General features: G+C 42.0%; 1 protein-coding gene across 1 annotated transcript; it reads left to right on the top strand.

The window, feature by feature from the left end:
* Window positions 1-8,913: 8,913 nt before the first annotated feature.
* LOC124982936 (uncharacterized) lies at window positions 8,914-15,770 on the top strand (the record flags this gene model as incomplete). Its single annotated transcript, XM_047549794.1, is given in 6 exon segments — window positions 8,914-8,990; window positions 11,723-11,951; window positions 12,047-12,239; window positions 13,173-13,288; window positions 13,691-14,727; window positions 14,729-15,770. Coding segments are annotated over 6 exon segments (2,694 nt in total), but the record flags the coding sequence as incomplete, so codon positions are not given.
* Between the last annotated feature and the right edge of the window lie 1,151 nt (window positions 15,771-16,921).

Below are 16,921 nucleotides of genomic sequence, written 5' to 3'. Positions count from 1 at the left end.
TCAGGTCTCTGTTCAAATGTCCTTCCTTAGAAGAGCCTATTCCTCTTGCCCTCATCTCAAACCGACCATTTCTTTTCCGATTTTACTTTGTCATCAATGTCACTACCTGACATTGTTTATGTAATTACATGTTTGTTTATGTCAGTCTCCTCACCGGCATGTCAGATCCATGGAGAAAGGGGTTTGTCCTCTCTCCTTTTTCATTATTGGTGTTTCCCAAATACCTAGAACCACGTCTTGTGCATCAAGTATTTTTCAAAGTAGACTATATGTATATTTTTATAGAAGTTTTGATTTCATAGCAAAATTAAGAGAAAGTAAAATTCAGAGATTTCCCATATACACCCTCTCCCTACACAGGCTTAACATCCCCCATAATGGACACCCCCTCCTCCAAAGTGGTACCTTTTTTACAAGTGATGAACCTACATCCACACATCATGATCACCTGAAGCCCATAGTTTTCATTAGGGTTTGCTTCTGGTGTGTTACATTCTACGGTTTTAAAAAAATTCCACAATAACGTGTTCATTGTAGTACTATACAGGTATTCCCACTGCTCTGATAGTCCTCTGTGCTGTGCCTTGCCACCTCTCTTCCAATCACTGATCTGTCTTTTCAAGAAGGTCACATAGTTGGAATCATACACTCGGTAGCCTTTTTAGACTGGGGTCTTTCACTCAGCAATATGCATTTAAGACTCCTTCATGTCTTTTCGTGGCTTGATAGATCATTTCTTTTTACTGCTGAATAATATTCCATTGTCAGAAAAAACAGTTTTGGCAACAGTGAGTAAAGTTCTACAAGCATCCATATGCATGAGTTTTCAACACTTTTTAAAAATTTTTTATTTTGATTCATTGTATACAAATGGGGTACAACTGTTGTTTCTCTGGTTGTACACGAAGTAGAGTCACACCATTTGTGTAATCATACATGTACATAGTGTAATAGTGTTTGTCTCATTTTGTTATTTTCCTTCTCCCTCCCCCTCCCTCCCCCTCTTTTTCCTCTATACAATCCATACTTCCTCCTTTCTTGCCCCCCTCCCCCCCGTTATGTATCATCATCCACTTATTGGCGAGATCATTTGTCCTTTGGTTTTTTGGGCTTGGCTTATCTCACTTAGCATGATATTCTCCAGCTGCATCCATTTACCTGCAAATGCCATAATTTAATTCTTCTTTATGGCTGAATAATATTCCACTGTGTATATATCCCACAGTTTCTTTATCATTCATCTATTGAAGGGCATCTAGTTTGGTTCCACAATGTAGCTATTGTGAATTGAGCTGCTATAAACACTGATATGGCTACATCACTGTAGTATGCTGATTTTAAGTCCTTTGGGTATAGGTCAAGGAGTGGGGTTCCTGGGTCAAATGGTGGTTACATTTCAAATTTTCTAAGGAATCTCCACACCACTTTCCAGAGTGGCAGCACTAATTTGCAACCCCACAGCAATGTTTGAGTGTGCCTTTTGCCCCACATCCTCATCAACACCTATTGTAGTTTTCAACAATTTTGGGTAAACACAATTGCTGGATCATGTGGTGAGAATATGTTTACTTTGGTAAGAAACCACCTGTCCATCTTCTAAAGAGGCTGCACCACTAAATGAGAGTACCTGTTGCCCATCTCCTGGCCAGCATCCAGTGTTCCAAATTTTTGCCATTCTAACAGGTGTGTCCTGGTATTTCATTGTTGTTTTAATTTGCATTTCCCTGGGGATATGATACAAAGCTCAACAAGTGTTTGATGGAGTTGTGCTGTATTTCAAACTGCAATGGAGAAAGTTTGTTGGGGGCAAAAGCATGTAAAAATATGACATTTTGGAGGAGTATTGTGAGAGCCCAGTTTCCTTCCAACTAGAGGATTCTGTTTTGTGGTAGGAGATATTGTGTTGTCTCACCAAGAGAAGCAGAGACAATAGCCAGAAACAAGTCCTGTTAGCACTTCATTATTTGGTTCCAGCTGTCCCTGATGTTTCCCTCTGTTACAGTGATAGCTGTGTCCTTCCAATAAATACTTTTCCATTAAAATAGTGTGGCCGGGATGTCCATCTCTTGCTATCCAGAAAGGCCTAAGAAATGCAACTTCTCAGTGTACTGACACCAACACTGAAAAATAAAGGAAATTATGAAAACTGAAAAAATTAGAAAACTAGTAAGGCAAACTTGCAGAGATTGCTGATGCTGCCACGGCTTGCCCATACCTCTTGGCTGCCCCCCTCTCAGTCCTGACCCACCCCCTTTAACTCTCACAACGTACGATTCTTGACCTAAAAATTCTTTCTGTCTGTGTGTGGGGAAGGCTGGAAGTGCTGGGGGGTCAATGTTTTTGGAGAAACCCTTAGACAATGCTGAAGAGAGTGGATGGTAAATACTCCAGCTTCCTCTCCGCTTTGATGGGACCACTTTACAGTGGATTCTGTGCCATCACCCAGAGACCTTAGTGAACTGAACTCCAATTCCCACTGTGCCCTTCTGTTTGTTAACTACTCTCTTCACCTCCTTCTCTTCCCTGAATCATGTCACCTCTTACCTACTGGTGCTTCCTAGAATCACCTCTGCAATGATCCTGTCTCAGGCTCTACTTCTGGGGTAACCCAATTTAAGTTTCTCTATATAATATATACTTCAATCGAACATTAACAAATATATTGAAAATGAAGAAATATACAAATACAACTTATTGTAAATCGGGTGGTAGATGAAAAACTTCATCAAAATAATGAATGTATATTGTGCTTAACATATGCCAAGTATTGTTCCCAGTGTTTCACATACAACTCATTTGATTCCTACAAAACTTCTGTGAGATAGATGTTGTTATCGTCAGTTAAATTGAGAGAGTTTAAGGAACTTTCCCAACTGCAGATACCTGGTAAAAGATGGAGCCAGGATTCAAACTCAGTCTCTCTCCTACATCTATGTTGTTCACCATGATACTATAAAGAAGAAATAACTTTAGAAGATGATTTATCAGTAATGTCAAGATATCATGTAGGTATTGCATATAATTAAGTTGTTTATATAGATACATAGCACTATTCAAGTATAGAAACCCACACACATATATAAGTAGTTCTAGAAATAAATTTGAAATCACTATAATCTAAGGATCAGAGAGTCACCACAAAAATAGTAGTTATGAGATAAACATATTCCTTAAAAATCCTTTTAAATTAATGTTACTCAATTAGTTGTTAATGAAAGTGATTTGTCATCAATATCTAACAGTGAATGACCACTAGCAGCAGCTTCTGTGATTGGCAGCAATACAATTGTTAGGTAAACAGTGGGCAGGTATAGTTGGAAGCTAATATTACCATGCATCGTGAGATACCTCCCTGTTCCCTGCCTTGGTTTGACACTAGACTATGGCTAAAGAATTGAGGTCTCTGAATGGCATCTTGGCCAAGAGGGCTCATTGGCTCCATGCCCCAGGTCTGGCAGTCAAGAGGTATTCATGTAAAGCACTGAACTAGAAATCTGGGGAAAGACTAGGATACTACTACACAGTGCATGCTTTTTAGGACAATAGTAGGGAAGACGAAAGTGAAGATAACTTGAATTTTATGTTTTTATGAGGAAAGCTTCAGGTGAGATTATGCAGAGAGTTTAACTTCATATGGATTTTCACACTTGTGCACAATTTTTACTATGGCTTCAACTGCTGCAACTCTGGCAGGGAGTATGGTTACCTCAGAAGAGGGAAGAACAAAACAGTCAGCCCTAGAGCTCTACAGGTGGTTTACAGCTCTTCAAACAAGAGGAAGTCAAAAGCCTCCTGACTGTGACAGAGTGCCCTGCCTTGCGCACTCTGCAGAGGCTGGAGTGTCTGTGAGTGCATCTCCACATACCAGTGAGCTGGGCTGAGAAGAGAGGACTATGATGTCAGTGCTAGGCGGGGAATGAGAGCCATTTCCTTCTTCTCAAGGTGACCCGCAGGAAGGCAATGGGAAGTCAGGTCAAAATTGGCTTGACACCTCTGTCCTGGGAAATCCTATCAGATGACTAAAAGAAAACCTAAGCCGCCAAGATGCTGCTCTAGGCCAAGAGATGGGAGGCACCTTGGGGGAAACCCCTGACCACAGGCCAATAGAACAGAAGGTAGCTAGCCTTGCTGAAAAACCAACTTGAAAAACACTTCAAATTCCACCTGAGGTGACAAGAAATTTTTCCCAGTCTTGAGTGCTTTCACTTTCCTAATAGAACAGACTAAGTGTCTTTGTAATATGTCATTTAGATTTCCCTTCTGGTGGTGAATTTTTTTTTTTTTTCTCTTTAGGAAGAAAAAAGGTGACAGAATGAGGGCATTTGTCGTTGTTGAAGAGGCTTCCTAATGAAATCATAACTGTGACCAGCATGTAGGTTATGATCTGTGATTCTAATGTTTTCAAATAGGGCAAGCCATATATCATTATGCTTGGGGATGCCAAATATTAATTAAAGAAACTGATATATATGTGTTTCAAGTTGCTTGGAGTAATAAATCTGTGCTATACTCTCAAAGAGGTAAGACAATTTGTTGGACGAAAAAGATGAGAACTTTAACTTTTTAATCCAGCATGTGGTATGTTGCCTTTCAAAATTAAAAGAATAGGCAAAACTTCTAAATGTCAGTCACTACAAATCTTTTGTGGAATTAGGAAAATTATCATTAGCAAGCAAGTAAACAAACCAAGATAAAAGGAATAACATCAGAATGTAAAAAAAATAAATAAATTAAAAAGTTTGATGAATAGAAAATAAACAGAATGGTTTCATAGGTTCCTCAAAGTAAAGAGGTCTTAGGAAGACAATAATAAGTGAAAATATAGGAACAGACTTCATTTTTACAGTAAATATGAAGGGAACAGGCTTCAGAGCAATAAAAATATGAATTTAGGTATTTCTTAATCAGGTAGAAATGGTAGTCAAGATCTGTGGTTTCAATAACTCTTAGTTAAACCAATATAGCTATATATTTTAGTTTAAGCAAAATATTTCCTTAAGTTAAGGTGCAACTTACATTAGTTAAGGTAACATTATGGCTATATATTTTAGTTTAGGCAATATATTTCCTTAAGTTAAGGCACAACTTACATTAGTTAAGGTAACATTAGTTAGGGTAATATTAATTAAGTTTAGTGAGTTTATATAGTTAAGGTAATACAAACCCCTCCCCAAAATGTAAAATGGCCTAAACCTAACAATAGTTTATTTCTTGCTATAAAGTCCAAAATGAATATATTAGAGCAGCAGGTATCTTCTCTAAACAGGACCAAGAACTTTTCTTTCTGTGGCTTCACCATTTCACTCCTTGGACTGTGAGGTCACTGTGTATATTCACATCAGGTTGGTTAATGGAGAAAGAGCACAAATGATAGTCCACCAAGGTGGCACACATCAGGTCTACTCAGGGACTGGAACTCAATCACAAGTCCACATGCAACTGGAAGGGAATCTGGGAAGTGTAGGTGAGTTCTGTGCCAGGAAGAAGAAACGGGTTTGATGAACAACAAGCCAGTCCTGTCCTTAAAGTCATTCCAGATAAAATGTACATAAGATAATTCAGTATGTGAGCAGTCTCTGCATTGACTGCATTGATGAGTGGGTTTTTATTTATTTTTTTAAATTTCTGATCATTAAATTGTTAATAGATCAAGAAATTTCCTTGAAATGAAACATTTTAAAAAGATATTTTATGTTCAACATCTCTAACAATTAGAGAAATGCAAATCAAAATGACTCTAAGATTTCATCTCACTTCAGTCAGAATGGCAATTATCAAGAATTACAAGCAAAAATAAATGTTGGTGAGAATGTGGGGACAAAGACACATTGCTGGTGGGACTGCAAACTGGTGCAACCACTATGGAAATCAGTATGGAAATTCCTCAGAAAATGGGAATGGAATCATCATTTGACCCAGCTATTCCACTCCTTGATTCATACCTAAAGGACTTAAAATCAGCACAGCACAGTGACACAACCACATCGATGTTTATAGCAGCCCAATTCACAATAATCAAACTATGGAACCAACCTAGGTGTCCTTCAACAGAGGAATGAATAAAGAAAATATGATATATATAAACAATAGAATATAATTTAGCCTTAAAGAAGAATGAAATTATGGCATTTGCAGGTAAATGGATGGAACAGGAGTGTATCATGCTATGTGGAATAAGCCAGTCCCAAAAAACCAAAGACCGAATGTTTTCTCTGATATGTGGATGCTAATTCACAGTAAGATGGGGGGCTAGGGAAGGATATAGGTATTAGGCAGAGGGAGTGAAGGAAGGGGAAGGGGCATGGGGGTAGGAAGGATAGTAGAAAGAATTGGATATTATATCCTATGTACATATATGATTACATGACTGGTGTGATTCTACATCACATACAATCAGAAGAATGGGAAGTTACACTCCATTTGTGTATAATGTGTCAAAATGCACTCTACTGTCAGGTATAACTAATTAGAGAAAAAAAGATATTTTATAAATTCCACTGAGGATTTTGACATTCCATGAGCTCTTCAGAAAACTTCTATTAAGGTCATTTTCCCACCTTTTTGGTAACCAAGCATCTTTCTCTTTTCTCATGGTTCCTTAGTTTTCTTTTGGAGATTTCTTATCACTTTCAGTATGGATGGCCGGGCTGGGCTAGTAAGTCATGAATTTACCAATTCCAACCTGCATGGTGTCCTGTAGGAGGGTCGAAAAGTTTCTGGGGCTGAGACTTAAGATTGTTCTATTTTGAATATGCTTCTTCAACTTTGTCTTCCATCTTTGAGCTCCTCCATATGCCTTTATTAAGTGTGATCTATAGATAATTAAAAAGATCTATAGATAGTTCTTTTTAAAACATGTGAATAAAGAATTCTAAATGATATATTAGGTAAGACAAACTTTCAGGACTTGAATTAGAGAGCAGCCTCTAGCTTGGTTGGAACAGGATAGTTAAGACCACCAACACAGATTAAACCACACGTGACTTGGTCACTTACTAGTTCAGTGATTTTAGATAAATTGCTTATCCTCTCTGAATGCCACTTTTCTCCTCTACTAAGTGAAAATAAACTTAATTTCCCTTAGATGGTTGTCCTAAGTTTTCATTTCTGAAAACATTTCAATGAAATTGATGTAGATGCATTAAAATAGTTTGGAAATCACAATCTGGAGCTTATTATACAATTTATTAACATGAATTATAATTATTAATGATATAATTAATAGTATACTAATACTGTTATCACTAATCATTCACTTACTACTTCTCTCAAAAAATCAGGATTGTAAAAACATAAATATTTATTTTCAAGTTACCATGAATGGTATATTTTTTGCTCAATTTAAGTTTTTTAGGTGCAGCATAAATAGGACCATGGGACATATGAGTTAAATGAGAGCATGAACATTTACTTATTATGTGGACAAAATTATTTACTCTTAGGGAACAGTATTTTTCCTGGCAGAAATATTTGGTTATAAAATGCTTGTTCCTAAGCTTTATGTCACTGGAGCCAAATACTCATTTATTGATATTTTCTTTGACTTTGCAGTCTTCATGCTAAGGTTAAATATCTTCAATTTATAGATCATTTTGAACAATAATAAGCCTAAGCTAATTTGGTAAATTATAACATATAGCCTCTGCAAAATCTCAAACTAAAAATATCAGGACCAGTGTGAACAACAAAGACTGGGACAGTATATTCGCCATGGTTCAGATATGCTTAAACATTGAAGGTTTGGAAGCTGGGTCCTCAGTGTGGCAATGTTGGGAAGAGGGATTTTTAGGTTGTAGGGCCTAGTGTGAGGTTCTTAGACCAATGAGTGTTGCACCCTCCAATGAGATGGTAGGGCCCCAGCCTCTTTCTGGCTCTTTCTCATTATGTGATTTATTCCTCTTGCTTGTGCTCCCACCATTGCCATCTGCCGTGCATCAGGTGGAGACCTCACCAGAATCTGCTGCTTTCAGGTTCTGTGAGCTAAATAATCCTCTTTTCTTTATAAAGTTAGCCTGCTTAAAGTATTTTGTTATGATAATGAAAAATCGACTAATATATTGTTCAGTACTGCTTGAACTTTACAATTAAACCATTGACAAAAGCAACAAAAATTCTAATCAAAATATAACATGCTAAATCTGTAGGGGATGTCACTTCTGATTATCATAGTGAACCAATCCTTTGCAACCTTACAACTTGGGCTGCTGCTTCCTCCTTTGAGATGGAGGGCCTGAAGTCATTTGTTCCTGATACAGAAAATTTTCATCCCAATTAGAAATTCCATCTGAGATGTAGACATTTTCCTTAATACATTGTTTTTAAACAGGAGGGAAGGTCTTGCAGTTTCTTTGTACTTTCTGATTCAGAGAGAGTTGAAAGTTTGGCAATTTGAATCGACTAAACCAACTGCTACTTGCTTTAAAATAAAACACTTCTGAAACTTTTTAGTTTTCTCCTTAATAGTTTCAAATATCACTAAGGATTTTGCTTATGAGAAAACATTAACCTGCTGGAAAAATCTAATGTGAACCAAACTGAATTTCACATTTTATTAATATCATCTTCCTAGTCACCTGCTGAATATAAAATAATCATGTAAGCAAACTCTCCACATATCCTCACAGAACATACTGTATAAAAGAAAAAATACAGGCAATGCACAATAAAATACTAATTTTGTCCAAAGAGAGGTTTGATCTTGCCTTCAGTTCTGGGATATAAATTGTAAGTTCTGGGTATTTCCTATCTGACAAGATCCTCCTTGTTTACCTGTGGGTAGCAGGCCATGTTGATAGTCTATGCTAACAATGTAATTTATGGTGGGGGATTACAATGTAATTTATGGTGTAATTTATGGTTTGGTTTACAAACTATTAGACTAGCCTCTGGAAGTGCTGGAGAACAAGGTGGGACATGCGCGTCACTAACAGTGTCTGTGTGAGAAAATTCAATAAAATCTCTGAACACGAAGGCTTGGCAGAGCTTCTCTGGTGAGTAGTATTCCATGCATATTATTGGACATTACTACGAGGAAAAGTTGGCACTGTCCACTGCCAGTTTGGCAGAGGACAACTGAAGGCTCTAATCTTGGACCCTGTTCTATAAGCTTCTTTCCTCTCCCATTTTAACCTGTGTTCTTGTGTTGTAAAAAACCATAATCATAAACATAAGGACTTTGCTGAGTTCTGTGAGTCCTTGTAACAAACTATAGAACATGAGTGCTCTTGGAGATCTTCAAAGTTGCAGTTGGTTAAGAAAGGTGGTCGTGGGGACTCTGAAATTTTACAAATAACAAAATCTTATAACAAAAGGCCTATAATGAAAAGTTAGTAGTTTTCTGGTCCATGCATTTCCATTCCTGAACCACATTTCTCTTTGGAAGTCACTTTCGTTTTGTTTAGTTTCAGTTTTTAGTCCAATTTCTACTTAATTCTACATCACTACAATTTCTTATACTGGCGGCGTGAGCTTGTAATCCCAACAACATGAGAAACTGAGGCAGGAAGATGGCAAATTCAAGTTCAGTCCTAAAGTTTAGTGAGGCCTAAGCAATTTAGCAAGACTCTGTCTCAAAATAAAAAACAAAAAGGGGCTAGAGATGTGGCTCTGTTGAGAGCAGGGTTGCCTCAAGGACAGACAGGACTGCAGGGCCCCTGTTCTTACCAAGGTTATTAAGAGATAATTGTCCAAGGAATGTGCAGCTGCCTGGAGACCTTATCCGTCAAGGACAAGAGCAGGGCCTAGCCCCGACTCAGCTCCTGAATAGTTCACCTGTTCCCTCCCCACTTCTTCCTCTAGGACCATCCAGTTCTGGCCGGACCCAATGAAAATCAAATAGATTGACCGGACCCAACCAGGGGAGGTTTAGCTGTTTGAATGTTAGCCAATTAGAAGAACACTGTAAAACTGCTTGCTTTTCCTTATAAAAACCCTGCTGACGAGGGCTCGGGGCCTCTCTCCTAGCGTCGTTGATTAAGGACGCAGAGGACCGGGTTCGAACTCGCTAATAAATGACTCTTTGCTGCTTGCATTGATCGTGGTCTCTGGTGGTCCTTGTGGGGTCTCAAGCCTTTGGGCACAACATATGGGGGCTCGTCCGGGATCCCCAAGCCCACCCAGACACCTGATCATAGAGTCATAAGTGACATCTTCCACCGGTGAGTAAGGCATTGCCGTGTGTTTTCTGGTCTGAATTGCCTGCAGGCTCTGGTTCTGGGCTGGCACAGTCCTGGCGGACGCGCTATAGGACCCCAGCAGGGTCTCGGGAGACGTCCCCTCGACCCATCTGGTGACATTTGTCACATCTGAGCAGCTGGTGCTGCATTCTGGCGATTCGTCGCATCTGGTGACATTCTTGTCACATTCTGAGCAGTTTGTGCTGCAATCTGGTGACATTTGTCACATCTGAGCAGCTGGTGCTGCATTCTGGCGATTCGTCGCATCTGGTGACATTCTTGTCACATTCTGAGCAGCTTGTGCTGCAATCTGGTGACATTTGTCACATCTGAGCAGCTGGTGCTGCATTCTGGCGATTCGTCGCATCTGGTGACATTCTTGTCATATTCTGAGCAGCTTGTGCTGCATTCTGAGCAGTTTGTGCTGCATTCTGGATGAATTTGTCACTTCTGAGCAGCTTGTGCTGCACTCTGAGCAGTTTGTGCTGCATTCTGGGTGAATTTGTCACTTCTGAGCAGCTTGTGCTGCACTCTGAGCAGGTTGTGCTGCATTCTGGGTGAATTTGTCACTTCTGAGCAGAGTCTGCGCTGCTTCTGAGCAGCTTCAGTATTGCATTCGGACGACTGGCCGCATCTGGTTAACTCTTTGTCCCATTTGGGCTTTGTGTGGCACCTGGGAAACTACAAAATACCAGCTAGCCAATTTTTGACTCGGCGCGTTACGTGGTTGTCTGTTTGTGTATTGTATTATATGGTCTTTACTCCTGCCTTCTATTAAGTTCTTCTTTGTGTTAGTCTGTTACAATCCACCGTTCCTCACTCTCAAACTTCACACCTCCAATCTGGAGGAAAACGGGTCTATAGATCTCCTGATAGAAAGGAGCAGTACTAATCAATGGTCAAATTCATTCCATCCTTTTGGAATTATACAGGAAACAGGTTTTCAACCGGATAGACGACCAGCGGCAGCTCTCTGCTGTGACGATATCTCCAACCCACATCGGCGTCACCTGGCCCTGTTTCTTTTTTATCTAACCCTTACATCTCTCCTCCTCTCGATAGTTGGATACTTAATTGCTATAGAGATGGGCCAAACCCATAGTACTCCTTTGACCATTATGGTCAGCCATTTTGAGGAGGTTCAAGCCAGAGCACGTAATTTGTCAGTTGAAATCAGTAAAAGAAAACTTATAACTTTTTGCAAGTCGGACTGGCCCACCTTTCAAGTGGGATGGCCCCCAGAGGGAAACTTCCACCTTCCAACTATCCGTAAGATCAAAAATAAAATCTTCCAATCAGGAAAAATTGGCCACCCAGCTCAAATCCCCTACATTATAACCTGGGAAGATTTAGTAGAGAATAACCCTCCAATCTGGCTTTCTCCCTTCCTACCACCACCGCCCTCCCCTACAACTAAGATGCTTGCCTTAAAGAAGTTAGATTTGTCAGAAAAACCCACAGCTCCCTACCCTATTCTCCCGGAGGAAGATCCAGACCCCCTTCTTGTTAATCCTCCTCCTTATATGCAAGCCCCTATTTCTCCTCAGGACCCAGGACTGGAGGGGGCAGAACAGAGAGAAGCGGCTGCAACAGGAAATGAGGAAGAAAAAACTGGCTCGGGAGGGCTGGCAAGACGAACGCGGAGCTGAGCCCAACAAGCAGCCGGCCCCTCCCAACCAGAAACTCCAGACTCCACAATCGCTCTGCTGCTCCGAGAAACTGGGCCACCAGATAATGCTGGCAATCCCCAGCTTCAATATTGGCCCTTCTCTACGAGTGATTTATATAATTGGAAAAATCAAAATGCTAAGTTTTCTGACAACCCTAAAGATTTAATTTCCCTTTTAGATAGTGTCATGTTCACTCATCAGCCTACTTGGGATGACTGTCAACAGCTACTCCGGATTCTGTTCACAACCGAGGAACGTGAAAGAATTCAGATGGAGGCCAGAAAGTTGGTTCCTGGAGACGATGGACAACCTACTGTAAACCCTGACTTAATTAATGCTTCTTTCCCTTTGTCCAGGCCCCCGCGAGATGAATGGGACTACAATACGGCTGAAGGTAGGGAGAGACTCCGGGTTTATCACCAGACTCTAATGGGGGGTCTCCGAGCAGCAGCTCGTAAACCCACTAATTTGGCCAAAGTGTATTCAGTCATGCAAGAAAAACAGGAATCACCCTCAGCTTATTTAGAAAGATTAATGGAGGCATTTAGACAGTATACTCCTATGGATCCAGAGTCCCCAGAGAATCAGGCAGCTGTAGTAATGAGCTTTGTTAACCAGGCAGCACCGGACATAAGGCGTAAGTTACAAAAGATAGAGGATTTAGAAGGGAAAAGCATTCAAGACTTAATGAGAATAGCTCAGCGGGTATTCAATAACAGAGATGCACCAGAGGAAAAGCAGCTTAGGGCTACTAGGGAAATAACCAAAGCATTAACAGTAGCAGTGCAGGGAGGGAGAGCAGAGAAAGAAGGAAACAGACTCCCAAGTAATCGACCACCACTTGGAAACTCCAGAGCGCATGATCTGGGTCGAAATCAGTGTGCCTACTGTAGGGAGGAAGGCCACTGGGCTAAAGATTGCCCTAGAAAGAGAAACCATAGAACCAGAGATAGTAAATGGACACCTAGGAGTCCATTGGTCCTGGTCACCCAAGATGAAATGCACGATTAGGGGCGACGGGGTTCGGAACCCCTCCCCGAACCTAGGGTAACTCTGAAAGTGGAGGGGACTCCAGTGCAGTTTTTGGTGGATACAGGAGCTCAATATTCAGCTTTGACTGACCCTCGAGGAGAGATATCAACAAGCACCTCATGGGTGCAAGGGGCTACAGGGATTAAAAAGTGCCCTTGGACAACCAAAAGAACTGTAGACTTGGGAACGGGAAAAGTGTCCCACTCGTTCTTAGTCATACCCGACAGCCCCTATCCCTTGTTGGGAAGAGACTTATTAACCAAAATCGGGGCCCAAATTCATTTTCACCCCGAAGGTGCCCAGGTAACTGATGGATCTGGGAAATTGTTACCTATGCTAACTCTTACTTTGGAGGATGAATATCGGTTACACCAGCAACCGCACTCCCCTGATAAAAACATTGCAGACTGGGTACGGCGGTTCCCAGATGCCTGGGCAGAAACTGGAGGAATCGGGTTAGCTAAACATTGGCCTGCCCTCTATATAGAAATAAAACCAGGAACTAACCCTGTTAGGGTTAAACAATACCCCATGCCCAGGGAAGCTCGAACAGGAATAACCCCCCATATTCCGCGACTGCTGAGTCAAGGAGTTCTACGCCCTTGCCAATCGGCATGGAACACCCCTCTGCTTCCAATACAGAAGCCCAACTCGAACGAGTACCGCCCAGTTCAGGACCTAAGGGAAGTAAACAAAAGGGTGGCAGACATACACCCTACTGTGCCTAATCCGTATACACTTTTGAGTGCGCTTCCTCCTTACAGACAATGGTATACGGTGCTGGATTTAAAAGATGCCTTTTTCAGCTTGCCTCTAGCTCCAAAGAGCCAAGAGCTATTTGCTTTTGAATGGACAGACATTGACGGGGGTATCAATGGACAACTTACTTGGACGAGACTGCCGCAGGGATTCAAAAATTCTCCCACCCTGTTTGACGAAGCTCTACACGAAGACTTGGGTGAGTTCAGGCAAAAACATCCCAACCTAACCTTGTTACAATATGTAGATGATCTCCTTATAGCTGCAGAAAACCGGGATGAATGTATCCAAGGAACAGAAAATCTACTCCAGACACTGGGCACCTTGGGATATCGGGCGTCAGCAAAGAAAGCTCAAATCTGCAGACCCGAGGTAACGTACTTAGGCTATCTCCTAAGAGAAGGTAAACGATGGTTGACCCCAGCCCGCAAAGAAACTGTTTTAAGAATCCCAAAACCCCAGTCCCCACGCCAAGTAAGGGAATTCCTCGGGTCAGCTGGCTTCTGTCGACTCTGGATTCCAGGGTTTGCGGAACTAGCAAAACCACTGTATGAGGCCACAAAAGACAAGCAGCCTTTCAATTGGACAACAGAAGCAGATACAGCATTCCAACAAATCAAGGATGCCCTATTGTCAGCCCCAGCTCTGGGGCTTCCCGATGTCGTTAAACCGTTCTCCCTCTATATAGATGAAAGTAAAGGGATAGCAAAAGGAGTCTTAACTCAATACCTAGGCCCCTGGAGGAGACCGGTAGCATACCTGTCAAAGAAACTGGATCCAGTGGCTGCGGGCTGGCCCCCATGCCTACGTATGATTGCAGCCACAGCCTTAATGGTAAAAGATGCTGATAAATTAACAATGGGACAAGAATTACATGTGATCACTCCACACGCTATTGAAGGAATCTTGAGACAACCTCCAGATCTGTGGCTCAGTAATGCTCGGCTCACACATTATCAGAGCCTATTGCTTAATCCTCTCAGAATTATTTTTCAGGCACCCTCAGCCCTCAACCCTGCTACATTGCTTCCTGACCCTGATCTGGACTCACCTATACATGACTGCTCGGAAATCCTAGCCCAGGTTCATGGTTCATCTGCAAGATCATCTGCTGCTTGATGCAGATGCAGTATGGTTCACAGATGGGAGCAGCTTTCTACATCAGGGTCAAAGGTATGCGGGTGCAACAGTAGTGACTGAGACAGAGGTAATTTGGGCTGAGCCCCTACCAATGGGCACCTCTGCCCAGAAGGCAGAACTGATAGCCATGACTAAGGCACTAACATTGGGAAAAGACAAAAAATTGACTGTATACACGGACAGTCGTTATGCCTTTGCAACTGCTCATATCCATGGGGCTATCTACAGGGAAAGGGGAATGCTGACTGCAGAAGGGAAATCTATTAAAAACAAGGAGGAAATTGTGTCCCTGATAGACGCCCTCTGGTTACCAAAAAAACTGGCTATCGTACACTGCCCTGGGCATCAAAAACCATCTGATCCAGTATCAAGGGGCAACTGCTTGGCAGACAAGGTGGCACGTAACGTAGCCCTCCAGAGAGACGTGATCACGGTTGCTCAACTCCCAGACTCTGGCCCACGAACCCTCCCAAAAGACCCAACCTACACGGAAGAGGACTTATCATGGATTCACCAACAACCACTAGCCCAATGCTTAGATGGATGGTGGAAAGACTCTGAAAATCGGATAATACTTCCAGAACTGATGGGGCAAAAAGTGTTGTGCAGGCTCCACCGGACATGGGGACACATGTCCACCCACATGGGGACAAGGAAATTACAGGACTTGGTGCTACAAGCAGGAATAAGAATTAAAGGTGTGCAAAATAAGATAGAACAAATTGTCAAAAATTGCAGAGTTTGTAAGTTAACAAATGCTGGATATAACAAGTGTGAATCAGGAAATAGATTAAGGGGGGATAGGCCAGGAGCATATTGGGAAGTTGATTTCACTGAAGTAAAACCTGGAAGGTATGGGTATAAATATCTATTAGTTTTTGTAGATACTTTTTCAGGATGGGTTGAAGCATTCCCCACCAAGCGGGAAACGGCACAGACAGTGGCTAAAAAGATCTTAGAGGACCTCCTGCCAAGGTATGGATTTCCTGTGATGATAGGGTCTGACAACGGGCCAGCATTTACTTCACAGGTAAGTCAGGGGCTGGCTTCGGTACTTGGGGCAAATTGGAAAATGCATTGTGCTTATCGACCCCAAAGCTCAGGATAGGTAGAGAGAATGAACAGAACTTTAAAAGAGATCTTAACCAAATTAACCCTGGAGACTGGCGGTAACTGGGTGGCTCTCCTTCCCTATGCCCTATATCGGGTGCGTAATTCTCCCTATAAGATGAGACTCACCCCTTATGAAATCATGTTTGGGACCCCACCTCCAATACTCCCTGATCTGGCTGAGCGGCTGTTAAAAGAAGAAAATGTAGATGATTTTGAACTTTTATCTTCCCTCCAGGCCCTGCAGAGGGCCCACAGAGAAGTCTGGCCTAAGCTCAAAAGTCTGTACGAGTCAGGCCCGCCTCCTGTTCCTCACAACTTCCACCTGGGTGATTGGGTCCTGGTGAAGCGACATCGACAGAGCAACTTGGAACCGTGGTGGAAGGGCCCCTACATGGTCATTTTGACTACACCCACCGCCCTCAAAGTCGACGGTATCGCCTCCTGGATTCATCACACCCACGTCAAATTGGCTGAACCCCTTTCTGACATCGTGCTTCCTGCCCTAGACGACTCTGCCTGGAGAGTGGACAGGTCTAAGGACAACCCACTAAAGATCAAGCTTTGCCGCCATAGGCTGTAAATATGTTCTTGCTTTTGCTTTGTTCTTTTGTTCTGACCACAACCATAGCTGCGGCTCCAGTTTTTGGAGCCACCAACTTTAGCCCATATCAGCCTTATGAAATCACCTGGGAGATATCAAACCCAACGGCAAAAGTTCCCAGCTTGACTGTGACTGAACACCACCCTTTATGGACATGGTGGCCTGAACTGCAAGTAGACCTTTGCACTTTAGCAAATGGGGCTTTTTCAGTGGGAACAGGCACTATCAGCGTTGACGAAGGATTACATCTAAGTAAGCGGGCCCTTACAGATGCAGTTAGTGGGAAAACAAGAAACTTTAACTGTGCTCATACCCGTGGGAGGGAAGAACTTCAACGCCTCCCCTTCTACGTATGTCCTGGTTATTCCCACCAGAAAGAATGTGGAGGGGAGGAATCTTATTTCTGTGCTAAGTGGGGATGTGAAACTACA

The sequence above is a fragment of the Sciurus carolinensis genome, chromosome 4 (genome assembly GCF_902686445.1).
Source record: "Sciurus carolinensis chromosome 4, mSciCar1.2, whole genome shotgun sequence".
NCBI lineage: Eukaryota > Metazoa > Chordata > Mammalia > Rodentia > Sciuridae > Sciurus > Sciurus carolinensis.
The sequence above is the reverse complement of the archived record's forward strand: the minus strand, read 5'-3'. Positions and strand labels throughout refer to the sequence as shown.